Source organism: Gopherus flavomarginatus, chromosome 1 (genome assembly GCF_025201925.1).
Source record: "Gopherus flavomarginatus isolate rGopFla2 chromosome 1, rGopFla2.mat.asm, whole genome shotgun sequence".
Lineage (NCBI taxonomy): Eukaryota > Metazoa > Chordata > Testudines > Testudinidae > Gopherus > Gopherus flavomarginatus.
Window position 1 is genome coordinate 214,563,943 of NC_066617.1, and position 27,733 is coordinate 214,591,675.

The following is a 27,733-nucleotide window of genomic DNA, read 5'->3' on the forward strand; positions in this document are numbered from 1 at the left end:
AATCTTCAGCTGATGGATGCAAATCTGCCATTGCCACGTTAGCTATATTCACTTAAAGTGAAATCATCAGTGGAAGTGCCATGGAGAAAGCCGACTACAGAAGTGGTGTGTGGCATTGGAGCAGGTGCCAGGGGGAAGCCTGAAGATAGTGGGTTGGCGAATGCCAGTGAGTCTTCACTTATGCAGATCCAGTGACCGTAAACTTGTGCCTAGGGGCTATTGCATGCTAGGGTGGGTTCTAGCTGCAGGCGGAGGGATGTTGCTGAAGAAGCGAGAGCTAAATCTTGGGGTGAGTGAGCTTGTCTGTCTGGTTGGTTTTTCTTCTGGTTTTGCTTAAATTTTACAGTGTGGTCTTTTGGGAATTGTGTGGTTGTGGGGGCCAGAGGCCTACCAGCGCTTAGCTGAGTGTGGATGAGCAAGGTTCTCACCTCCTGGCCTCTGAGCCTTGATCACCTTTTCTCTGTATGTTAATGAGAGGGTGGGGCTGACTAGGAGAGAGGGGCTTAAAAGCCAGCTGCTAAATAACAAGAAGCATCAAACATGGAAGTTTGAGAGGGATTTTATAGGCGAGAGAGAAAAAAAAGTCATGGTTTGGAAAGGCTACATCACCAGTGCCAACACTGCTCCTGGCTCCTCCACCTGCACCTGTGTCCAGCCAGCGAACCCAACCATGGATGCCTCTACTCATTTCCCCGTCATAGAAAGCCAGGCTGGGGAGACCATCCAGTGTGAGAGGTGCCTACTGATAGGCATCACAGGAGGTGTGCTGCCTGCCAGGAGCCTGTATCCAATACATTACAGGATTGTCAAGGGTCATCCAGCCATATGACTATTACTCCATACTGTTAATCTATGTAGGCACTAATAATACTGTGAGGTAGGACACTGAGCAGATCAGAAGTGACTATAAGACTCTGGGAGTGAGGGTGAAGGAATTGGGGAGCAGGTGGTGGTCTCATCAATCCTGGTCAAGGCTAGGGACCCCAAGCAGAGACAGATACATCCTGGAGGTGAATGCCTGGCTGTGAGGAGGGTGTTGCCAGGAGGGCCTTGGCTTCCTTGACCATGGGATGCTGTTCTGAGGGGGACTGCTGAGCAGAAATGGGGCCCACCTGTCAAGGAAAGCTTCAGATACAGACTGGTCACCTAGTGACGCGGGCTTTAAAGTAGGTTGATGTTGGCAGGAGACAAAAACCCAAAAGTAAGTCCAGAGCATGGAGACCAGGGTGAAGAGCTGGAATTTGGGGGGAATATAGGCAATCGTAGCAGGGGACAAAGGAGAGACAAGAGGGGATATAGAGGAGAAATCTAATAACATCTTAAATGTATTATTAATGCAAGAAGTATGGGGGAATAAACAGAAAACTAGAAGTACTAGTGAATAATCACAATTATGACATAACTAGCATCTGAGACTTAGTGGGGTAATCCACATGACTGGAATATTGGTATACAAGAGTACAACTTATTCAGGAAGGACAAGCAGGGGAAGAAAGGGAGGAGGTGTTTTCTTGTATATCAGAGATGTATACATGTACTTAGGTCAAGATAGAAGTGGTAGGCAGACCTGTTGAAAGTCTCTGGGTAAAGAAAATTGGTAAAAAACAAGGGTGATGTCATAGCAGGGTCTACTATAGATGACCTAAGCAGGAAGACATGGATGAGGCTTTTTTTAAATGAGTAACAAAACCATTCAAAGCACAGGACTTGATGATGATGGGGGATTTCAACTACCCAGATCCCTTTTGGGAAAATAATACAGCAGGACACAGATTATTCAACAAGTTCTTGGAATGCACTGGGGACAAGTTTTTATTACAAAAGATAGAGAAAGCAGACAGTGGAAGAGCTATTCTGGATTTGATTTTGACAAATAGGGAGGAACTGGTTGAGAATTTGAAGGTATAAGGCAGTTTGGGTGACAGTGATCATGGAATGATAAAGTTCATGATTCTACAAAATGGCAGGAGGGAAAACAGCAGAATAAAAACAATGGACTTCAAGAAGGAAGACTTCAGCAAACTCAGAGAATTGGCAGGTAGGATCCTGTGGAAGGTAGGTGAGTTGCCAGGTTTTTTTTAGAGACGTTAAGGGCACAAGAGCAAACTATCTCAATGCGCAGGCAAGACAGGATGTATGGTAAACCAGGAGATCTGTAGGGACAAAATTTGAGAAGCTATGACACAAAATGAAATTAAACTAGCTAGGGATGTAAAGTATAACAATAAAACATTTTACAAATACATGAGGAAGGCCCAGAGTGAGCCCATTAATTAATGAGGAGGGAAAGGTGATGACAGAAACTGCAAAAATGGCTGAAGTGTTAAATGCCTTTTTTGTTTTTCACAAAAAGGTTAGCAGTGGTTGGATGACTAACATACTGAACATCAGTGTAAATGGGGTAGGATCTGAGGCTAAAGAACAAATTAAGAATTATTTAGATAAGTTAGATGTCTTCATGTCAGCAGGGTCTGACAAAATACATCCTAGAATACTTAAGGAACTGGATAGAGAGATCTCTGAGGCATTAGTGATTATCTTTAAGAACTTGTGGAGGATGGGAGAGAACCCAGAGGCCTATAAAAGAGCAAATATAGTACTTGTCTATAAAAAGGGGAATAAGGACAACCCAGGGAATTATAGACCAGTCATCTTAACTTTGGTACCTAGAAAGATAATAAAGCAAATCATCAATTTTTAAGCACCTGGAAAATAATGAGGTGGTGATCAACTATCAATATGGATTTGTCAAGAAGAAATCAAATATACTAAACCAACCTAATATCCTTCTTTGATAGGGTAACAAGACTTGCAGATGGGGGGGAAGCAGTAAATGTGATATATCTCAACTTTAGTAATGTTTTTGATGCTGTCTCATGACCTTTTCATAAGCAAACTAGAGAAATGTGGCCTCAATGAACCTACTGTAAAGTGGGTGCATAACTGATTGGAAAACTGAACTCAGAGAGTAGTTAGCTATGGTTTTCAGTCAAGCTGGAAGGGCATATTGAGTGGGGTCCCACAGGGATCTGTCCTGGGTCCAGTTCTATTCAATATCTTCATAAATGATTTAGATAATGGCATAGAGAGTATGCTTATAAAGTTTGCAGACAATACCAAGTTGGGAGGGGTTGCAAGCGGTTTTGAGGACAGGACTAAAATTCAAAATTATCTTGACAAATAGGAGAAATGGTCTGGATGAAATTCAAAAAGGACAAATATAAAGTACTACACTTAGGTAGGAATAATCAATTGCACACATACAAAATAAGAAATGACTGCCTAGAAATGAGTACCACAGAAAAGGATTTGGGGATCATAGTGAGTCATGAAATAAATATGAGTTGACAATGTAATATGGTTGCAAAAAAAGTGAACATCATTCTGGGATGTATTAGCATGAATGTTGAAAGCAATTCACAAGAAGTAATTTCTTCCATTCTACTTAGCACTGATAAGGCCTCATCTGGAGTACTGTGTCCAGTTCTGGGCACCAAACTTTGGGAAAGATATGGACACACTGAAGAAAGTCCAGAAGAGAGCAGTAAAACATAATTAAAGATCTAGAAAACTTGACCTAAAAAGAAAGATTTGAAAAATTTGGGTTTGGTTAGTCTGAAGAACAGAAGACTGAGGAGCGGGGAGGAGAACATAAGTCTTCAAGGTTCTTATAAAGAGAAGGGTGATAAATTGTTGTCCTTATCCATTTAGGACAGTATAAGAAGTAATTGGCTTAAATTGGAGCAAGGGAGATTTAGGTTAAACGTTAGGAAAAACTTCCTAACTGCCAGGGTCGTTAGGCACTGGAATAGATTACCTAGGGATGTTGTGGAATCTCTGTCATTGGAGGGTTATAAGCACAGGTTAGACTAAAACCTGTCAGGGATGGTCTTGATCAATGGTTACCAACTTTTTTCTCTGACAACCCATTTGGCATCTTACCAAGTATCCTGAGACCCTTTTCATTTTCAGTACTACTTGGAACGTCCCTTCCTGCATGAGACCGTCTCTTCCAGCGTGTGACTCCTCTCACACAGTGCATGCAAGGTCATGCTGTGTGGAGCACTTCATTATGAGAATAAAATGGCATCCTCCATGCAGCAAAAGTGCCAAAATGTTGTTCCAGAGCATTCTGGTCCTGGCTCAAGGGACAGACCCCCACATAACTCATGGCAGACTAGACCTCCAGAGGTCTGAGGAACCTTCATTGGGAATCATTGGTCCAGTCCTATCTCAGTGCAGGGAACTGGACTAGATAACTTAACAAGGTCCTTTCCGGTCCTACAGTTTGCTTGTTCTTTTTTATTAAAACAATTTATTTAGGAAGTTGTAACATGTTTAGAAACCCTTGCCATGCAAATATCAAAAACAAAACAATCATTACAGCAGTTAGCTTTTGTTTAAAGAGATATACAGGAATATCGTCCTCAGATCTTTCTGTTTAGTATCTAGCGTTACCATATTTCAGAGTGAACATCATTACAATGCCTATGTCATTTTTAGTGATTATATTGATTTCATTCAATTTAATAAATATACAAATGTTTAACAGACCAGGTATGTGTCTCAAATGTTAATATTCAAAAAAATTAGGCATGCCTTTTTGTTTTTGCAGGTGAATGTACTTTAGATACCTTTTATTCAGTACTCAATGATCTGTCGTCTGTTTATTTTGCTGGATACGTAATCAGTGTGTTAATTTTTCCCTACTTGCGACCTCCCATATTTTTTAACCATTCTTGGGCTATTTTTCTTTTTCTAAATAGAGGCTACCAGTAGCTGCTAGCAGATGAGAGATTAATTTTTCATTTCCTTTTGTGTCAGTTCTATGTTTCTGTAGTTATATGTGAGGGCTGTGGTCATATACTGGTTTTATTTATTTAATCTCTTCCCATCCTCCAAAACCCTCTTTGCAGAGTTAGTGGCACAAAGCCCCTTCACAGGAAAATGACTCTCACATAATTCTGGTTGTTATAGTTTCTCATTCTCCTAGGCCTGTACAGGGACAGCTTGCACTATGGCTCTACCTGACAGGAAATAAGCCCTCTGTTTGCCCTTTCTCTTCCCATCTCTTTTGCTGTCTTTGACTAATTCTTTCCTAGGGTGCACAGAGATGAAAAGGCTAAAAGATCCAGCCTCTGCCCCTCCTTCACGGCCCATTGTGATGAAGATTAACCTAGGGGAGTGGAAGACAGTAATCAAACCCCTGCTGAAAGCAGGTCGTCTCATTTTAAAGACTTCTTCTTAGCAGGGCATGAACCATCTTTCCCCTGCACCTTGACATTCTCCATGTAGTGTGTAGAGTGGGAACATGTGGGAAAAAAGGTCTCAACTCCTGTCTCAGGCCAAAGTGGAATTCAGTCTCCCCAGGGGACCCAAATATTACCAGTCCCTGAGGTGGATGCAAATCTCAACCAGGGATCCCACCTCCGCCTTTAATTCCACTGGCAGAAGACTTGGCTTTTCATTGGACCTGTAAAATCACAGCAGTTACTCTCAAGAGTTGCTCAACATTTGTGTTCTGCAGGTGGACCACAGAAAAGGTCTCTTCCTTTGTGTCCCCTCTCCTTGAACCTGTCCACAAAGCTAGTATTCTTTCAGATTCTGTCAAGGGCTCTTCCTTACTCATGCCTGCAAAAGTGCCAGGATCACTTCAAGATCTATGGAGGTTGTCACTGTATGACCATGGACATATTTAATTTGAAGGCTGGAATGATGTGGGTGCAAAATTTAATCTAGCTGATCTCCTGCTTAAAAGGATCACACTTTTGGGGTGGAGAATCTAGAAAAAGCTACTACGAGAAAGGAGTGCTTGAGGTCATCCTGTCCTGTGTCACTGGGGTGACAAAAAGAAGCCTCTTTGGGCCTCTGGCTCTTTCTTTGCCTCATAATCAGTCTCTCATTTCACACCTTCATTTCTACAGATGCTGTGGAGTTTAACACCAAGACACTCTGCTCCACTCCTTCTATTTCCTTATCTAAGAAGCCCAGCTCACCTCCACTACCAGCTAACCTCCACTCCTTTGGAGTGCTGCACGCTAAACTCTGCAGATATGTGGTCTATCACACCATCTGGCACCAGGATGAAGGAGCTGGTTACCACCGGGCATGTGATTGTTTCTCCTGGCCCTTTGCTCTTCAGGGACCCTGCTCGTTCCATGGCTGCCTTATCCTAAAAATCCTCCTCTATGAACTCTAACTGATGGGACTTTCTCTACAAAGGAACTATCATGTTGCTTTCCCCAAAAGAATGGGACATCAGGGTCTATTCTCAACAGTTTCCATTCAGTGGTGCAAAGGAGTTAATCTTCAATGTGTGTGATATGAGGCATATTTAATAGAAAATATACCACAAAGAACTAAAATGGAAAGAGACCCACATTTCCATCCTACTGGCAATTTGTGCCTATACTGATTCTGGCTTTTCTGCCTTGCCACATTGATCTTGAACATAACAGATGTAATTTACAGGAGGATGATCAGCAACAGGTCTAACAATCTTGGCAGCATATTCATTTTAATTAATTGTCATCTTCTTAATATGAAATGGCTATTAGTGCCACATGAGCTCAGGATCAGCGCTGTTGTGTAATTTAATATCCTTCCCTCATCCTCCCCAAACCATATCACATCAGTTTTGTATTACAATGGTAGTGGATTGCTGCATACAAACAAAACAAGGTGCATTTTGGGCCAGTGGTTATGTAGGAAATAGTGTAAAATAAAAACAGATATGAGTTGCAGTATTTCAGAAGTTAGATTTAGAAGCTGCTGGGAGGCCTGCAGTCAGGAATGGTGTCAAGATCCTTTTTGTCTCTAGGATGTAAGGAGGCTGGTATTGTCTCATCACATGAACTCAGGTGTTAAGAGAAGGTGGTGGTTGGAGTATAGGCAGGCTTGAAAAGGAGGTGGGAGTAGAAATGAACCTTTAAAAATGGGTGGTGGGAAATGTGAGTATTCTGACTCTGCTCCACAACCTGCCATGCAATAAAAGAGAGCTAATGCTTCTGGAGCCCTAAAGCATCACAGGAAGGAGGCAAGATAACAGAACAGAACTGGAGAAGGGAAGCTACCTCAATGGCAAAAGTTAGAGATTTAAACTAAGGGTCTCTGACATAAGCTTCAGAATCAGTAGGAGCATGCTGATGTACAATGATCATCTTAAATGAGATATGCAGGCGTTAAAAGAAAATGCTGTGACTGTGAACTCAATACATACTTACCACCTTTTAAAAAGTTTAGAAAAATCTGCAACACTATCTCCACTCAAGTGGCCTGTTATCTCTTACTGGTGCTGCCCTTTGAGTGACACTTCACTGAAAGGCTCCTATTGGAGTAAACAGATTATCAGATATGGGACAGCTGAAAGTTGGAGTTGCACGTTCTGTTTAAAAATAAATAAATAAATAGAATGTAGCTGTCAGCCTAGACACTTTGATTTCCAATTCCTTATTGCAAAGGCTGCTTCTTTCAGCCCTCTTTTGTTAAAATGACAGCTCTGTCAGTCCTTTGTTAGATTTGACAGTTTTATGACTTGCTCTTTAGGTCTAGATAATCAGTACAGAAATGTATGTTAACTAAAGTTTATAAAGGGCCAGCATATTTGGAATTTCACTTCTCAGATAATATTGCAGAAGTATTGAACTCAATATACTGGACAGCACGATCTCCTCTCCACCCCTTCAAAGACTCCTCACTAGCTGGAAGAAAAATGTACAGTTAGAGAGTGCTGGCTTTTCTTTGGTTAGTTGAGAATTAATAATTAGTGTCTCTCATATCTTGGGGAAAAAAATTAATATTTCTAACAGGCTTTGACTATATGCTCATTTCAGTTTTTCTTAGCATACCAAAAATAAGTTAAACATTAAATTGATGTTTTTCCCTTTAAGGGATAAGTGTGTTTTTTTTAATATATCTGACAATAGTCTAGTTAAGTAGACAAACTATGGGAGGCCAAAATCAATACCGAGGCTATATTACCTTAGGTCTCAAAACATCAACAGCAGGAACTGGTTCCAAAGAGTCCAACCTCCCTGCTGCAACAACTTCTTGGGTTTTATTTTGTAATGAGAATTCTGCTCACTTAACTGTACAGCAGAGAATGATGTAACTACTTGTGGGGTGGGGAACATTACAAATATTCCTTCTCTCCTCTTAGGTATTAGTGACCACTGATAAAAGCTTTTTACAGGTTATGGTACTGGTAGTCTTGCACTGCCATAACTTGAAGCTCTCATTGCACACTTATTTCCACAACAAAAAGCTAGTGTTTCATTTTGAATGAACTCTAGTTTTGCAGGCTAGTCCATTTGGTGATAAGATCCCTGTATAACAACAACTTTCCCTTCTTCCCATCCCCCCAAATCTAGAGCACGTACTTTATAGTTGAGTAGTAATTGTTAGCCTTGGTGGTTGCAAAACGAGTAGTCAATAAGGGCCTGACCCAATACCCATTGAAATCAACTAGTGGTTCCATTGATCTCAATGTTTATAATTTCAGGCCCTTATTGACTGCTCCTTTTCCAACCACCAAGTTTTCCTTTGGTGGTGACATATTGGTAACCTGACATACAGGTGACGGAAGAGGCACAGGTTTTTATATATGTGATAGAGCTAACATGACTACCTCCCTCCTAGCAAAGATGCTGCATTTGAGGTGGAATGCAGTGTGATGGGTTCTTTCCATATCAGCCAAAAACAGAAGGTAGTGAAAGTTAATACCAACATCTATAGTACTATTTTATAGTCAAGACTGCTTAGCAATTTGAAATGTCAAATCTATTTGACACTATCCTACTGATGACAAACTGGAGATATGGTATATAGTAATATCTAATTCCTGGTTTTATACTTAAATCATGGTAGAATACTTAATAGGTAAACATATCTTAATCACAACTGAACTCAAGCTCAAACAGGTAATGGGCAGTAGTTTAGACAGGGCATATTTTCATTGTTAGAGGAGGTGTTAGTTGTTCAGAAGAACATGCATTGTCTCTTCTAGGAGACCAGTTATTAAAGAGCAAGTATTTTTTTTTTACCCATTTCAAGATTTTAATACTAGGTAAACTGTCAATCTGAATTCCGTTACATACACTGCTGCTGCTATGCCTGATGGTAGGGCATCCAGCTTAAGCTGCAGCATCTTACTCAACTAAGACTAAAGACACAGTCAAGCTTGCACAACACATGAACATGTGACAGACTAACTGCCCCCCCCCCCCCCCACACACACACACACACTTTCAACTTCCAGGAAGCTGCTGAATGTAACTTAGTTTGGCTACTTTCTGTTTTGGGAGGGAAAAGGATCCACTACTGATGGAGTGAGTTAAACAAGCAAAGTGAATCAATATCCTAGGTTATAAAACAGTGAGACTACACAGCTGCTTCTGTATTGCAGACAGCAACTGTCAGTTTCCTAGTGAAATAAAACTGTACTAAATCATGAGTTTCAACTCTTTAATTGCAGTATGCTAACAGGAGCTTTCAGCACAAGCCTCTATGTAATAAGATTCCCTGAGAGTCACTCTGAAGCCTAGAATGGCTGCAGAGGCACGGTGAGGCAATCAAAACAGCTTCAAGCACAGCTGAGGGCTTTTCGGTTAGAATATCTCCAGGTTGAATCATCACTGGCTCTTACAGTTGGCTATTGTTCAATTTTTGAATTCTCACCCCTTTTGATCTTAAAACTTACATCCCTGCAGTACACACCTACATTAAGGCATGTATCTATGCCATGCTAAGAGTCCAGTTACCACACTATCTTTATAGCTAATTTGCATGCAAATTTTGTTGGTTGTATGAGGAAGACTGCACAGCTGGTGGATTACTTGGCCCAACTCCATAGTTCTTCAAAGCCACCTCTGCAACTGAACTTAGCCACTCATTCACCACCCACACACATGAACACAGATCTTCCAGGACTGTCAGAGAGAGTGTCACTCTGAAAAAAACAAGGATCTCTGACTCAGTGTGAAAGGAAGGAAACAGCAATGAATATGATTGGGAGTGTTTTCTTTAGAATATCAGCAAGTTCAATCACTGCACCCTGCAAGAGCCAGATGGAATTTTGGAGGCCAAAGATTCTGTGGCAGTTGGAATGCGACAGTTAATCAGAGTAGGTGGGGGTAACTCTGTGCACAGGCTTTGGGGAACATGTACAAACAGCAATAGGGTTCACTACAGCACAGAACAAGAGCCCCAAAATACTACCTACATATGCAGTTTTACTGCTGTTCTATATGGTTTCCTGTTCACTAGTATATGCTGCTTTATGTTAGCATGTTTACTCATGTGATGTTTGGGAAAAACAGTGCAGACACACTGCCTACCACAAATCCTGAAGTTACCTGGTCGAAGAATTAGATAAGTGAACAGTTTCCATACATACCGCTCGCTATATGGGAGCATTACTACCAGTACCACTCTAGGCTTTGACCACACACAATGCCAAGAAAGAAAGCTACCCTCACTGGTCACAGCAAGCCTAAGGAAAAATGAACTAGATACAGAGCACAGATGGTGGATTACTTGTACAGGTGTATCAGGTGGCTCAACAGCATAGGCTTTCATCTACTAGTTATCCAGGTAAAGGTTTTGTGTAAACAATACAGAAAACAGGGAGCAGCTTTGAATAGTTAGAGCACTACTGGCTTGTGAAAGCCTTTAGGTATTAACTTTCAAAGCACTTTAAGATCTATGCATGAAAAAACATGCTACAAAACGGTGGTCAGTATCATCCTTTTTTTTAAAAACAGATGGGGGAAACTGAGGCACAGCGATAGAAGCAACTTACCCAAGGTCACCCAGTAGGCCAGTGGCAGAGCCAGGCATAAAAGCCAGCGTTCATGTGTGCACATTTCCCCCCCCCCCCCAAGAGGGCCTAATCTATTTAGATAAATGTAGCCTTCTGCGTTTGTTTGGTTTAGCTTAAGTTAACTCAGTTTTGAACTGAGTATGACTACCCCTTAATGGAACTTTGTAGGAAAAGTAAATGAACTCCACAGCAAATGTTACCTGTTCTGTTTATTAATGTTTGAAGCACATAAGTAATAAAAATGGAGTGTGGCTAAGAGCCAGTTATTGGTCCACTTCTACCACCAAAAACAGGTGTTTGAACATACATGAAAAGAATCAGAAGCATCATAATGTAAGCCTCTACAGTATATTACATTAAACTTCAAGCACCCAGACTAGTTTCTATATTTGTAGTTTCCTAACTGTATACCCCAGCCACACCAGTGTTCTTACCTATTATCTCTCTGCAGTCCTTTTAAATGCAGCAGTGAGCTGATAAGATCTACACCAAGCCTCATTTTGGCTACGGTTCATGGTGGTGGCTGGAATGTAAAAAAACCCAAATACTGTTTCAGCCAGAATTGTTCTTGTGGAACTATTCCCATAGTGCAGGCTTTACATAAATAGGGCTATAATCTGTTTTTCCCTGAACACTACATATACCATTAGAAATATTTACATCAAACAAACATTTACATCTGGTTCATAATATACAACACAGCTTAACAATAGTTTCTAAACCTCCTGTGTAAAAAGTTTAAATCAGAAAGTTGCTATTATTTCAGTGCATTTTTTCACATATTTAATCACAAGGAATACAGGGTATTGTTTCTAAAATTCATTTTGTGTTACCAAAATGGAATGAAGTTATATAGTTTAGTAATAATTAGGGCATGGTTTTATAGCAGGTGGTAGATTCAGCTTTGTAAATCCACTCTGGTAGTACTATTCGCATCTAAAGAGAGACAAAAAGAAAACGCAAGGAACCATTAGAGAAATAAAAGCACCTTTAAAGACGTCCACATTTAACCATGCCAAAATATTATTTTAAACACACTTCAGAAGTGGCCATACTCCTTTCCCTGGACTGAAGTTCAATCCATTCTTATCTTCTGATTTGTCATCCTGTAAATAATGCTGTCATAGCCAGGATCCATGTTCCAGAGGTTGTAGGAGATTACAATCACAGCTAATGCAAGGCCTATCATGAGCCACAGAATTATGTTGAAGACCACAGCATAGTTGAAGTTGTATGAATATCCTAGGTTATATGAGGTACTCTGCAGTGAAAGAAGGAAAGTATGGTTTAAAGAAGTGAGACATCTGGAGGCCAGCAGTCACAATGCTTCTGAAGTCAGCCTGCACACAGAACATATTCTCATTATACTAAACATTCAGACTGCACATACCAAGAGATGGATATTTTGCACAGCCAATTCTGGAGTTACTTGCACTAAATACTAATGCACCTATGTGACTGGCATCATAAATGGAGACTAGGTCACTGCACTTGCTATGTTTGTTCATTTGATAGCTGCTTTTAAGTACCTGAAATGGCGGTTCCAAAGAGGATGGATCTAGACTGTTCTCAGTGGTACCAGATGACAGAACAAGGAGTAATGGTCTCAAGTTGCAGTGGGGGAGGTTTAGGTTGGATATCAGGAAAAAACTTTCACTAGGAGGGTGGGGAAGCACTGGAATGGGATGATTTAGTTGGGGATTGGTCCTGCTTTGAGTAGGGGTTGGACTAGATGACCTCCTGAGGTCCCTTCCAACCCTGATATTCTATGATTCATCATGCCTAGTGTCTAAGCCACTAAAAGTTTAAAAGGTTGCTACAGTATCAAGTCAATATTCTAGTTCTACAAAATGGAGCGATGCACATGTTCACATTTGTAATAGTTCATCTGCAGAAAAAGGGTTTAAAGTGCATTCACTACCTCTGCAGTCTGGAGAACGGACCGACTCTTCCTCACAAGGGAAGCATCAAATGTCTTTGCAGTCACCACCTCTACTACAGCATTCCCACCGTAGAGATTATACATCTCATCTGCAAACTGAAAAAGCAATAGCTTAGTTTCAGATATATGCAATAGTTACTAAATCTGACTCCTGTAACAGAAGATGCACCAAGGCAGTAGATCTGAACAATCTGGAGAAATGGAAGTCTCCAGTGATTTGAGTCTGCTAAGAAGAATGCCAATTGTGAGCTAGTTTAGACCATCTCTTTACAGACCACTGGACAGTTGTCCAGGATCCTAAGAGCTTCTTACTGACCTTCTACAGATACATGTGCTCTGATATGAAAGCGGCAATATCCCATTACATATGCTCTGGCCCATGTATTTCCCTATTCTGTACTTAATCTAAGATTCCTACTTGAGAGCAATTCTGATCAAACGTGAACATTTGACACACGCTGCATTGCTGTATATGAATGCAATACTTTACAGAAGAGAGCTGTTTAACTTAGTGAATTAAGTATCTAGTATTTGGCCTCACTATATTTTGGCATCAGACTTTGGATACTAGCAAGATGGAGTTGTCTTAGATCTTGATGGATAGTTTCACTCCTTTCCTGAGCAGGCTGCCAGTTGTGGATTTTGATAAAATCCAAAACTGGCAGCCTGCTCAGGAAAGGAGTGAAAGAGCGGATATTTGAGAGACTTGAAAATGGTAGAACTGCTCAAGGTGTGGAAAAAAAAAAAACACACACAGCACCTGACCACATTGTGGTGGGCTAAAGCTAGAGCTATTTCCTTCACATTTTCAGCCAGTTTAAGTGAGAAATGCCTATAAACACAAAGTATCTGTTTTAAAACCAATTTATCAGGACTTACTGATTTACACATTTGTTAATATCACCCTCTGACTCCTTCACAAACAGATCTGACCTGCCAAAAAGGCCCTCTAATACCTTTCTTGCTCAGGGGTGACCAAACTACAGAAGTTTGATTTGATACTTGACAGAGGGACATAGAGTTTACCCAACCAAGAGATGGAGAGGCCAACACAAAGGAATGGCAATTCACAGTACAATGCTGCATGACCAATGAATGTTGGTGTTCAGCTGTCCTGTTAATACAAAACCAGTACTGTTCACATTAGAATTGTTATTCAGACAGACTTTACAGAACAGTATTTATGGTAGATCTCCTTTTACCTTTTGCAGGGAATCAGCAAGAATCTGAGAGGCATCCTTGAATTGTTGAGAATCTTCTCCATACCGTTTCCCAATCTCTTCCAAGCCAGCCAGTTCCAGTGAATATAAGTCTGGGGAGTGATCCTTCGCCAGATGCTTATGTCTAGACAACTTAAGGGGGGAAAAAGTGAACCACAGGGAAAAAATGGGTTAGTTTAAATACTCAGTCCAATGAGATTTAAATCACTGACTGAGTCAGCTTCATTTTTGTCTGACATATTCCATGCAGACTTGGAAGTTTGCCAGAACTTGCCATCTTGGATCAGAGAAGTGTCTACAGCTGGCTATATGGTCTTCGAAAGGGAAGCAGGGTAGAAGTGCCTGGGTAAGTTTATGCCAGAGATCGTTTTAAAGAGGCACATGCACCAAGAGTTACAGTTCCACTGAAAGGGGTCTCTCATCCATATATTGTAGGTGTTCCTTAAGTTTATGTCAAAATCCTGATTCTAGGATTGCTGTAATGATAGAGAGCATGAAGGAAAATGCATAAATTCCATGGATGCCCATGGTTTCCTGTGCTACTAAACTGACCTTTGCTGTGAATTTTATTGAAGGAAGTTTATTTTTTCTGCTGCCCAGCTACATAAGCAATATTTCTTCAAGATGTGAGATCTCAGGTATTTGCCTGAGCCACCCAATCACCACAGAATCCGAGCACCTCACAATCATTTATGAATGCACCCTCGTGACCCTTTTGAGCTAGGGAAGTGCTATTACCCCTATTTTGCATCGGGGAAGTAGAGACAGACTATGTGATCTGCCCAAAGTTACACAATCTGTGGGAGAACAGCAACTTGAACCTGCCTCTATCATCACTGCATTTTTTTAACCTTATGTTTCTGGTCTTTGGTATACTGGCAAGTTCTCATAGACTAAGGCCAAAAGGGACCATCACAATCATCTAGTCTGACCTCCTGCACACTGCAGGCCATAACCTCACACACCCATTACTATAATAGACCCCTAACCTCTGGCTGAGTTACAGAAGAGCTCAAATCATTAAAGACTTCAAGTTACAGAAAATCCACCACTTATACTAGTTTAAACCTGCAAGTGACCCATGCCCCATAGGAAGGCAACCTCCCCATCCCCCGTGGTGTCTGCCAATCTGACCCAGGAGAAAATTCCTTCCCAATCCCTAATATGGTGATCAGTTAGACCCTGACCATGTTGGAAAGACCTACCAGCCAGATACCTGGGAAAACATTCTCTGTAGCAACTCAGAGCCCTCCCCATCTAGTGTTCCATCACAATCCATTGGAGATATTTGCTGCTAGCAGTCACAGATCAGCCAAACGCCATTGTAGGCTGTCTCATCATGTCATCCCCTCCATAAACTTATCAAGCTCAGTCTTGAACCCAGTTAGGTTTATTGCCCCCACTGCTCTCCTTAGAAGGCTGTTCCAGAACTTCACTACTCTGATGGTTAGAAACCTTCAACTAATTTCAAGCCTAAACTTACTGATTGCCAGTTTATATCTATTTGTTCCTGTGTCAACACTGGTGCTTATCTTAAATAACTCATCTGCCTCCTTGGTACTTATCCCTCTAATGTATTTATAGAGAGCAATTGCATTTCCCAGAGTCGTCTTCTTGTTAGGCTAAACAAGCCATGCTCTTTGAGTCTCCTCTTATAAGGTAGGTTCTCCACTCCTCTGATCATCCTAGTAGCCCTGTCTGCATCCTAGGACTGCATTAGCCATTTTCACAGCTGCTTCACAGTGGCAGCTTGTAGTTAGCCTGTCATCAATCAATACACCCAGGTCTTTCTCCTCCTCTGTCATTTCCAACTGATACATCCCCAGTTTTGTGAAAAAATTCTTGATGTCTTAGTCATTAAGCGCATGACCTTGCACTATTAAATTTCCATCCCATTTCTATTACTCCAGTTTTCAAGATCATCCAGATCCTCTTGTATGATATTCCAATGCTCCTCCATATTGGTAATACCTCCCAACTTTGTGATATCTGCAAATTTTATTAGCACATTCCCACTTTGCATGTCAAGATCATTAATAAAAATTTTAAATACAACTGGTCTCAAGACCAATCCCTGAGGAACTCCACTAATCTTCCTCAAAGTCTGACAGTTCATCTTTCAGTATGACCATTTGTAGTCTCCTCTTTAACCAGTTCCTTATCCACTTTTCAATTCTCATATTAATCCTCATATATTCCAATTTAACTAACAATTTCTCATGTAGAATTCTATCAAATGCCTTACTGAGAATGAAGTAGATTAGCTCTAGTGCATTTCTTTCTTTTTTTTTTTTTTTTTTAAAAACAATCAGTTCTCTTCTCAAAGAAGATCATTTTAGTCTGGCATGATCTACCTTTTGTTAAACCACCTTGTATTTTATCATAGTTATTCACCTCTATGTCCTTAACTACTTTCTCTTTCAAAGTTTATTCCAAGCCCATGCATACAATTGAGGTCAAACTAATAGGCCTGTAGTTTTCCAGATCACATTTTCCTTTCTTAAAAATAGGTACTATATGACTGGAGAATTGCTAATAGGGTATGACCCCCAAGTTTACAGATTCATTAAAAATCCTTGCTATTGGGCTTGCAATTTCATGTGCCAGTTCCCTTAATATACTTGGACAGAGATTATCCAGGTTTAGATTGAGATTTAGTCCCACTAAGCTGTTTGAGTTTGACTTCCACCTCAGATATGGTAATTTCTACTTCCATATCCTCATTTCCATTAGCCACCCTCCTACTATCCCTAAGCTTCTCACTAGCTTTATTAAAAACGGAGGCAAAGTATTTGTTTAGGTTTTGAGCCATGCCTAGATTACCTTTAATCTCCATTCCATCATCAGTGTTTAGCAGCCCCACTTCTTTCCTTGTTTTCTTTTCATTTATATGGCTATAGAACCTTTTACTATTGGTTTTAATTCCATTTGCAAGGTCCAACGCTGCTTGGCTTTTGGCAGTTCTCACTTTATCCCTACACTTTCTGACCTCCAAGAAGTAGCTTTCCTTGCTGATGCCTCCCATCTTCCATTTCATGTAGGCTTGCTGCTTTCTCTTAAAATCACCTGCTTGAGATGCTTGCTCATCCAGCTTGGTCTGAAATCCTTCCCTACAAATTTTTTCCCTTTGTCTGGGATGCTGGCCACAGATAGCTTCTGCAGCTTTGATTAGATGACCTCTCAAGGTCCCTTCTAGTCCTATGATTCTGTAACAACTCTGTACTGAAATTTAACCCACACAGCCAGCTATGGCTTTTGACTAGTTGTTGTGGAAACATGCACTAAAGCAGCCATGTCCAACCTCTTAATCTAGGGGGCAGAACAATCATTTCATTTCAAGAAGGTCAAGGAGCCAATATCAGGTACATATTCTCTACCCTGTTCTACTCCTACTGCACCTTTAGGCAGCATATAAAGAAAACAGGAACCACCCACAAATCACCTGCTGGGGATTCCCCAGCGATGTTGGAAGGGAAAGCAGCAGCTCAGAGTGCCCCAGCTCACACCAGGGCTGTTGCAAGAGACAAGAAATGATGCCACCTCCACCCATTTCAGTGGCAGAGCTGATTCATACACTTCAGTTCAGAAACTACAGGGTGCATCTCAGGGAACACATTGTCAATCTCTAAATACACATTTTAAGTCACTTTTGAAGGCCATGGTTCAAATCACTTAAGAGCTACAAATGGCTCCTGGGAATTCAGTTTGGACACCACTGCCCTAGAGATCGTCACACATAGAATGTCAGACTTTAACAAGAAGTGTCTTTCAAAATTCCCTCAATCATATGTGAGACATATAGAGCAGTGGTTCTCAAACTTTTATATGTGACCCCTTTCATATAGGTAGCCTCTGAGTGCCAGCTCCCCTCCATAAATTAAAAATACTTTTTATATATTTAACACTATTACAAATGCTGGAGGCAAAGCGGGGTTTGCGGTGAGGCTGACAGCTCGTGACCCCCCATGTAATAACCTTGTGACCCCCTGAGGGGTCCCGACGCCCAGTGTGAGAACCCCTGATATAGAGTGTGTTTGAAAAGTCGTGCTCACCAAGCTGGAGATATCATGCAGGACTTGTAGTTCTGATAGAAAAAGCAGGTCAACCTAGGGGAGAGAAACAAGTATTTACTGAACAGAAACTGAAGATGAGGCAGCCTAATTTTGTTGCACATCTCAGCAAACTGCAGCTATAAGCAGTAGCTTTTTTTGGCCCTGCAATGTTTGTTACTGGGTCAAACAATGCCCCAAAATCAATTAATCACCATTTTCTAGTACTTAAATATTGAAACTTGGGGAGCAACTTCCCCCTCACGACAACAAGGAGATGAAAAATGAATGAGCATATTTCTTAAATTGAACTCATAAAAGTAGATCAGAGGCAGTTTAATTAAAGCAGTATTCATTGGCCACTGTTTCTTACCTCATTGTTTCTGCTGAGAGAGTTGAGGGGAATTGAACTGAGAATGGAGTTATCCTGGAAAAGGCGGTTCCGTAGCTGTCGCAGCGTGACAGAAAGGTCTTCAAATACAGAGTTTGCCTTTCCCACCATATAAACTCTCTGTAAGAACAGAGGTTGTGTAATATGAGAATAGTTCAGTTTTGGATTTTTCAAACATCTTAGATTAATTCCATTACACATGCAGGTGCTTTTGTAATACAAGGTTTCAGAGTAGTAGCCGTGTTAGTCTGTATCCACAAAAAGAACAGGAGTACTTGTGGCACCTTTGAGACTAATACATTCATTTGAGCATAAGCTTTCGTGGGCTACAGGCCACTTCATCGGATGCATAGACTAGAACATACAGCAAGAAATCTATGCATCCGATGAAGTGGCCTGTAGCCCACGAAAGCTTATGCTCAAATAAATGTGTTAATCTCTAAAGTGCTACAAGTACTCCTGTTCTTTTTTTGGTAATACAAGATGTTCATACAGCCAAGAGGTATAAGCACATCAGTTCCCAATTGTGTGGTTTAACTCTTATTTCAAATGGTTTAGAAGATGAATCAATACTCACTTCCTCACTGGGAGCCAACTGCAAGACTACAGGGGTTTCCTCAGAGAACAAGGTATGAATAGCATTTGCAACACTGTCAAGACTGAAAGGAACAGCCTGAAAAACAATAAAGCTCTAATAAGGAATTCTGGCTAAAGCAACGTGTAGACAAGGATGGAAATTCCTTGGGACAAAAACTGTGACTTTCCGTTTTGTGCATTGATTACATACTTATGCTCAAACAGACACATTTATACAACAGCCTGCATGCAGCCAGTCTTAACTGATAAAAGTGCAACAGATGTGGCTGTATTCATTGTGGGCACGGTCTCAGCATTTTAATACTTTCCCTAGAAGTTTAGAAAAGGGGAGCAATTTTAAAGTCCCTTGTTAAATACAAAATTAACCTTATTAAATCATATTAAAAACGAAGATGCGAAAAGGAAAGGAATGCATACTATCCACCCTACAGCAAAGATGTTTTCTATAAAAGAAAATGCCAGCTTCGTACACTCATGTTATATCTACAAGGGGTACTAGGAAATTCAGAGTAAGGGTTTCCAAAGCAACCAGTTCAATGCTAGACAATGTGAAAATATGAACTGTTTAGTTGTGTCAAGATAAAGACATTCCTTGAGGGATCTTGGAGGGGCACATGGCTTATGAAGAGAGAGGTAACAAATTTAATAAATTAGTATTAGTTTTGTTCTCAAAAACAGCTCAACTTTGCAAAGTTTTAGTCACCTATTCACTTTTGATGACTGAGTAAAATATTAACTACTTCATCATTATGATAATGTGAAGTAGTAGGTTTTCTACCTACAATAAAACATTTCAGGATGATTTTGCAAAGGTTGACTGCTCTTTTAGGAGTCTCTAGGGGTATTCAGAGTTGATTCTCTTTCATCTTCAAAAAGGAAAATCTTTCCACAGCTGAGGAAAGATGAGTGAAATTGATTGGGAGGAAAAGTTTAGACAGAGAAATGTGAATGAAAATAGAGAGTTCTTAAAGAAGAGATTATTAGATGGCCAAAAAGACATGATTCTACAATCAAAAACGAAGACAACTTTGGCTAAAAGCCCATCTTGGTTCAGTGGCACAGTGATGACAACAATTAGAAATTTAAAAGCAATACATAAGTGGAAAAAGGAGGAAATAGATATAAATTAGAAGTTATATAGTATAGAAAATTTATGAGGGAAGGTAGAGACATGGGGGAAAAATCTGTTTGGCGAGGTTAAGAACAATAAGAAGTTAAAGCTTATTAGGAACAAAATAAATTCTAGCAACGGATTAAGTCCATTACTAGACAGATGGTTAAATTGTTAATGATAGTAAAGTAAAATAAATATTTCTGTTCTTTATTTGAAAGAAGCAGGATGATGTACTCTTATCACATGAGGATGATGAAGTACTTTCCAGTTCATTAATAACCAAGGAGGATGTTAAGCAATCATCTACTAAGGATAAACAATTTGTAACCTCCAAACCTAGATTATATGCCTCCAAGAAGCCTGAAAGAGTTCACTGAGGAGTTCTGGTTTGCTAATGTTAATTTTTAATAAATCTTGGAATACTGGGGAAATTCCAGAAAATTGGAAGAGGACTAATAATGTGTCAATATTCAAAAAGGGCAAGTGGGATGACCTGGATAACTATATGACAGTTATCCTGACATCAATCCTAGGGAAAAGAATGGAAAAGCCAATACAAGATTCAACTGATAAAGAATTAAAGACTAGGAATATAATTAATGCCAGTCAACTTGATTTTATAGAAAATAGATCTCAAACAAACCTGATTTCATTCTTTAATGACATTACAAGTTTGGCTGATAAAGTTAACTACACATTTGTAATATACTTAGACTTTGGTACAAAGTGTTTGACTTAGTACCACACAACATTCTCGGTACTGATATTGTAAAGTGTCATTTTTTAAAAGTACATGTGAAATGGATTAAGAACCAGCTAACTCAGGCATGGGCAAACTTTTTGGCCCGAGGGCCACATCAGCGTTGCGAAACTATATGGCAGGCCGGGTAGGGAAGGCTGTGCCTACCCAAACAGCCTGGCCCCTGCCCCCTATCTGCCCCTTCCCACCCTGACTGCCACCCTTAGAATGTCCAACCCATCCAACCCCCCACTGCTCCTTGTCCCCTGACAGCCCCCTCCCAGGACCCCCACCCCTAACCGCTCCCCTGGATCCCCACCTCCTAAACCCCCCTGCTCCCTGTCCCCACCCCTATCCACACCCCTGTCCCCTGACAGTCCCCGCCCCCCCCAGATCCCTGTCCCCGACTGCCCCCGGAACCCCCATCCCTTATCCAACCTCCCCTCCCCCACTGTCCCCTTACCATCCTGCTCAGAGCAGCAGGAGCTTGTAGCCCCGCCGACACGCTGCCCAGCAGGAGCGGCAGGCCAGAGTTCTGGCAGTGCAGTGCATTGAGGCTGCAGGGAAGAGGGGCAGTGAGGAAGAGGCCGGGGGCTAGCCTCCCCAGCCTCCCGGAGCTCAGGGGCCGGGAAGGACAGTCCCCCGGCTGGACGTGGCCCATCGGACCTTAGTTTGCCCACCTCTGAGCTAACTGATGGATCTCTAAGTAGTTGTCAATGGGGAAATCACTACTGAATGGGAGTGATACTAATTGTGGCAGGATCAGTATTAGACCCAATGCTATTCAAAATTTTCATCAATGATCTGACAGTAAACATTAAAATCATTGCTGATAAAAGATGACAGATTGTTGGAGTGGTAAATAACAACGAGGATAGGGTAGTCATAGAGAGCAATTTAGATTGCTTTGTATGCAGGGCCCATTCAAACAAGTGGCTTTTAATACAGTCAAATGCAAAGATATAGATGTAGGAATAACGTATGTGGGCAATATCTACAGAATGGGGGACTGCATCTTGGAAAGCAGTGACTCTGAAAATGATTTAGGATTCCTAGTGGACAAGCAACACAATATGAGCTCCCAGTGCAATTCTGTGGCAAAATGGGCTAATATGATTCTTGAATGTATAAACAGGGGAGGAGTTAGTAGGAATAAGGAGGTGATTTTACTTCTGCATACAGTATTGGTGAGACAAACTGGACAACTGCATCCAGTTCTGGTGGCCATACTTTAAAAAGAATTTTGAAAGATTGTAGAGGGTTCAGAAACCCACAAAAATGATTGGAGGGTTGGAGAAAATGCTTTACAGCGAAAGACTTAAAGGGAATCTGTTTAATGTATCAAAAAGAGATTGAGAGATGACAACATCACTGTCAGTATTTTCACAGAGGGAAGACACCATGTATACTAAAGGGTTCTAATCTAGCAGAGAAAAGCATAACATGAAGCAATAGCTGGAAACTGTAGGTGGGCAAATTCAAATCGGATGTGAGGCACAATTTTTTAACAGTGACAGCAATTTAACATTGGAACAAACTAACAGTGGAAGTGATGGATCCTTTACTTCTTGATGTCATCAAAAGAAGACTAGATGCCTTTCTGGAAGATATGCTTTAGCCAAACACAAGTTACTGGAATCAATGCAAGGGAAACTTAGTGAAGTTTACCATACTGTGATTTCCAGGTCAGACTCGATCTAACGGTCCTTTCTGGCCTTAATTCTCTGGCTACATGAAAAGCTATGTCAAGTATAAAAAGCACAATTGGTGAAAGGTTAGCTTTTGGGATTTTTTTCAAACACCATGCAATACTTTCAGTATTAACAGAAGTATGAGTAACAGACACAACACAAAAAACTGCAGATACTTACATTCTCAACAGGGTAAGAAATTCCATCTTTAGGCATCGCCAGCTTGTCCACTCCCTTCACAGTCACCAGAACAGTAGCTCGAGGACGATGAAATATATCACCCACTGCAAGTCCAGGCCAGGAAAGGTCCTGGTAACAAATTTAAAAGCAAAAACTTTTGCTTAGCTTGAAATCAAAGGAAAAAAAACAGATCAAACTATATCAAATAGTTAATGTAGAGAATTTGCAGTGATATCAAATCTTTATAGAACCTACTGGAAACTAAGTAGGGAGTCTAAAGGCTTGAAAGGATCCCCCCCCCCACGCCATTTCTTTGTTAATTCTCTATTAACAGCAGGTCCTCCATAACATTATTGTAAGAAAAATGTCATTCACATACTGTACAATGTTGGCTTATTAAACTGCCTATGTGGCTACTGAACCAAGTTTCATAGTCATGACTGCTACATTCCAAAATATTCACTAAGAGTCCATTTTCTAGTGATATGAAAAGCAACTTCCCCTGATTTGAGGGAAGTAGCAAGCTTCTCTAGTATGTAGCTAGTTGGAGGAATATTTTTATTCAAATATATGCTTGATATAGACCAATAATATTTAGCCACACTGGAAAAATACATCGCCAGGATGTTTCTGGTACAACTATAAACAATAAATGCTAGTGATTCTGACATTAAAGTAGAAGTAATTAGGCTCTGAAGCAGTGGAAGGGTTCTGCAAAATAGACAGATGCTTTGGCAGCTCATTAAGAGCAAGAGCTGAGTCTATTTTGCATGTAATTGTATATCTGCAGAATTTACATGAACGTTGATCGGGATAGTTTCCACCCACAAAAAAAAAAAAAAAAATATTACTCAATATAGATGGCAATTTTACAAGACCAAGCTAAATGCATTTTAAAATTAACCATGTTTGCTATGATCTATATATTCCTTACAGGTGAAAGAGAAATTGACTGAGATCCCAATTAAGAGGAAAAAAAAGATTATTAGTTTTACCCTCCCTTACAGGTAGAGAACTGCAGAAGGATTTGTTTTGGAGACCCCTATTTTAACATTTCAGCCTGCTCAGCAAATGGGGAAGTTCATACCTTTTAGGTTGCCCGATAACTTAACAATGCATTAATACACAGAGTGATCGCTTTTTTAAAAATGTAAGTTTGAATGCCAGAGAGTCTGAAGGTAGAATCCTAAAAATCTCCTACAGCACAGTTTCTATTCTCCTAGATTATGAGTCATGTCAAGACCAAAAATTAAGGCTCCAACCCTGCAATGAGCTCCCCACAGCTGCAGGAGTCTGCCTGTATGGAGTTCATTATGGGATCAAAGCCTTAACCATGATACTGATATCTACTTTCACTTTGTGTGTTTGTTGTTTTGAGTGGAGGAACAGCTAGCTGTAACAAAATTTAGAGGGTTCTCCTTCCCCACACTCTTCTGACATTTTGTTCTTTCTGGGGGTGGGGGAGGGAATGGGGGGTGCTAGTTCTGGACAGTCCCAAGGGCCCTCACAGTTTAGCAGGGACCACCTAACTTAGAAGAAGGAATGGACTGCTGAACAATATAAGTTTTCCATTTCATATCACAGATACCCCAAGAAAAGCAGCATGGTGAAAATCAAGTTGCCTGGTTGGCCACAAAGTATTTGATTTTACCTTGTGCCTCAAGCGGACGTTCAGTGCACGTAGTACATAATCAGTCCTGCTTTGTTTAATGGAGAAACCATTACAACTATTCTTAAGAAGTTCTGCTCTTAGTTTCAAGACTGCAAGTGTAGTAGCCTGTTAACAGGGTATTTTCATAGTGCAAAAGATAGGACACAAGAGGACCTGTAGACATTTTATTATTAATCATGTATATTACAGTTAGCCCTTTAATAACAGTTTCACTGTAGAGAAGGAAGAACACAAGTTAGATTCCCAAGCTTTCTGAATTTCCTCTTAGTGGTCTGTTTTACTAGTTCCTACTTTATTTCCAGCATATTTTATAAAATCTATGTACCATAACTATAATTCAAAGCTCTCAGAAACAACTAATCTGAATTTTACAGCTTTTTTAAAATGAAAACTGAAACATACTTCTTCAACAGAAAAGCCCATGGATAATGCAGCTATGTCTGGGATCCGGTCCCCTGGTATTGGCCAACTTCCATCTCGGAAAACGACAGATTGGGGTGATCGTAAGATACTAAACTCATCACCGGAGACACCTAAAACAGAAACATTATTGACAGGCAAGTTTGGTAAAGCACGAGTTTCTTAAAACCCTGTGAAGCAGACGTGGATTGCAACAACCACTTCTTGATTCTCAGTCTTCCAGTGCACAGATCTACCAAGTTAAGAGATACAGCCGAAGAGGGCCATTAATTTCAGTGTAGTAGGATGCAATGGATAATTCCAGTACAGAGTTATGTATAGACAAATTGAGGTGTTAAAACAAAATAAAGATATGAAAGAGGTTCTATTAGTAAATTATTCAATTAGTTATTCCATTTTGACCTTGGGGGAAGAGGGTTATGCTCCGAAACCTGATTCTGGATCATAAATTCCAGGCAGGTGTTGACAGTAAATATAAGCCATGATATGACATATTCATAGCAACTGAACAAAGTGTGCCTCAAGAATTTCATGTTGTTGCTCTCAAAACAATGGCATGCAGAAGAATAGAGGAATAGGTCAACCTACAGTTGTTTGCCAAAAATTCAAGCACTTTTTCATTGATGGCAACTCGTCCTGCTGAACAGCTGCAGTTTTAATAGAGTAAGGACCCTCATTTCCAAAGACTATTTTTCTGGATCAATATGTGGGGGGGCAATTTATAGACTAATAATACTAATCGTAGCCTGTCAGCCTTAACATGTTTCTTTGCTATTTCACAGGCTACAAGACACTCACGCAATTTGCTCTGGGCAGTTTGGCTTAGAGATGGTATCTGATTTAGAGCCTTTTCTTTTTTAAACCCAATTTTCCTTGCTAGGTTGACAGGCACAAATAGTTAAGTTACTTACTCAAGGTCACAGTGAACAAAACTGCATTTGAACTGGGAAGCCAACCATTTTTCCAGCTATGCTATAATCATTTGACCAAAAATGACTCATGGAGCTACATATTCTGTGACGCCTGGAACACAATTTTGAGTTGCAATTCATCAAGCATATTCCTATCCAAACACAGAAGGGTAATGTAATCATAAGGAGCCACTTTATGGCTCAGGTGGTAACTCTCTGCAGGACCAGAAAGTTCTGAGATTAACCACAACTGACACTTTGGATCACACCCTGGGACACTGATGTCCAACTTGTGGCCTTCGTGAGCAGCTGTGTGAAAGGAGAATGTCTGTGTCCCACAACTGTTCAACTTTTTGAACCAAGCCCACTGGTCCGCCAAAGAGGGAGGGGACCTGCCTCCCCCACAGCACCCCGAGGAGAGCAGGGAAGGTCCCCGGCAGCTGCTGCGGAGAACCGATGGGCATCGATTCCTGAGCCGATGAGGCTGGTGGGTGAGGCACTAGGAACCTGGGGATACCGCCAGACCCCAGCGCCAAACCAGGCTCCGGGCAAGCTCTGCGGCGCAGCCACCCCCGGCACCAGAGTCCGCTGCGGGTCACCTGCGGGGAGTTGCCCTTCGGCCGCGACAGCGACCAGACGCCCGCCCGCCTCCCCCCGGGAAGGGCCGATCTTCCCGCAGCGGCCGGGAATAGCCGCGGAGTCCGAGGGGAAGTCACGGGCGCGGCCCGGGCTGATCCCACCGGCCCCGTCAGCCAGCGGGAGCCGCGCAGTGACTGAGCCGGCGCCAGAGGGTCACGAGACACAGGCAGCAAAGCGGCACGAGCCCCCCCCGGGCTCCGCCTCGCGCCGGACCGCGGCCGCCCCCGCGCTCGGGACGCAGCGCCCCGGAACCCGGGCGCCGGAGGCCGCTCACGAGGGAGCGGGCGGCCGTTCAGCCGCTCGTCAGAGTCGGTTACCGCAACCGCCCCGCGCTCATCCCTAGAGTCGCTGACGGCCTCTGCCCCGGGCCCAGCTGCGAACGCCCCCCCGCCGCTTACCAGCCAGGCACGCCGCTGCCAGGGCCCAAAGCATCATCCCGGCCCGCCCCATCCCGGCACCGCCACGGCCAGACAGCTGCGAGACTGGAGCAGAGGGACACCCCGGCCGTACACACTCAGCCCCACAAACCCGCCCTCATGAGAGTACTGACTGACAGTCCCGCCAGCCACTCACAGAGCCCCATCTGGTAGGTCCGTGGGGTAAGGGGTGGGACTATGTTATGAGTGACAGGGGAACTGACCACTCATAGTGTGAGAGTTCTCTTCCTCTTCTCGTCACTCCTCCGGAATTGACGGCCAGTCCCGAGCCCGGGCAGGAGGCGGGGCTTTTTCTTGAGTGATATTCAGCCTGGCCGCTCATAGGGTGAGGGCTGTTTGCACTGCGGCCTCGTTACCGTCTGAGAGCGGGTAAGGGGCGGGGTCTCTCCAGCAGCAAGTGAAGTCTACTCATAAATGGCAACTGATGTAACCACTCACAATGCGGGAGATCTACCCCCCCCCCCACCCCGCAGTGTTCAATTCTATCCCACGTGACAGCCTTTGTATGAGGTGGGGCCTGGCACATTTCGGATTGACAGTTAAATTGACCACTCACAATATACGGGATCGCTGCGCCTCCCTCTTCCACACACATGTGAGGAGAGAGGCCCAGCAACCTTGGTGGCTCTGTGTGAACATAGCTGAGCTGGGCACCTTTGGTGCAGCAGTGCTGATAGTGGAAATGTATTTGGTGTTTGTCATTACTATGTCAAGTCAGGGGGTGTGGCAGAAGTCCTAGTTCCAGCACCACTGGCAGAATATAGCAGCCCCCCCCCCCCCCCGCCTGGCTATGGAGCCTGCTCTGGGGGCAGGGGCTTTCCAGCCCAGCTGTGTACCTCAGCGACTCCCTGTTCACCCCAGAGTGATGTGGGTGATAATTGCTTTGCTGCTGCTCTGCCCCCTGTCCCCGGG

At 42.0% G+C, this 27,733-nt stretch overlaps 1 protein-coding gene across 2 annotated transcripts in view; it reads right to left on the reverse strand.

Annotated features, from left to right (window-relative positions):
- Positions 1-11,013: 11,013 nt before the first annotated feature.
- ATP6AP2 (ATPase H+ transporting accessory protein 2) overlaps positions 11,014-27,733 on the reverse strand; it is a 153,795-nt gene continuing 137,075 nt past the window's right edge. Inside the window, exons 2-11 of one of the 2 annotated variants that reach the window (XM_050936695.1) lie at positions 26,783-26,877; positions 24,817-24,947; positions 22,743-22,871; positions 18,999-19,094; positions 18,404-18,541; positions 18,034-18,087; positions 13,964-14,113; positions 12,741-12,857; positions 11,858-12,080; positions 11,014-11,755 (exon numbers count right to left, since the gene is read on the reverse strand). In XM_050936695.1, coding sequence (XP_050792652.1) covers positions 11,895-12,080; positions 12,741-12,857; positions 13,964-14,113; positions 18,034-18,087; positions 18,404-18,541; positions 18,999-19,094; positions 22,743-22,871; positions 24,817-24,947; positions 26,783-26,834 — 1,053 coding nt within the window. In that variant the 5' untranslated portion in view covers positions 26,835-26,877 and the 3' untranslated portion in view covers positions 11,014-11,755; positions 11,858-11,894. Of the gene's footprint in view, positions 11,756-11,857; positions 12,081-12,740; positions 12,858-13,963; positions 14,114-18,033; positions 18,088-18,403; positions 18,542-18,998; positions 19,095-22,742; positions 22,872-24,816; positions 24,948-26,782; positions 26,943-27,733 lie in introns of those variants that run through there. The other variant, XM_050936697.1, reaches the window with a different exon arrangement.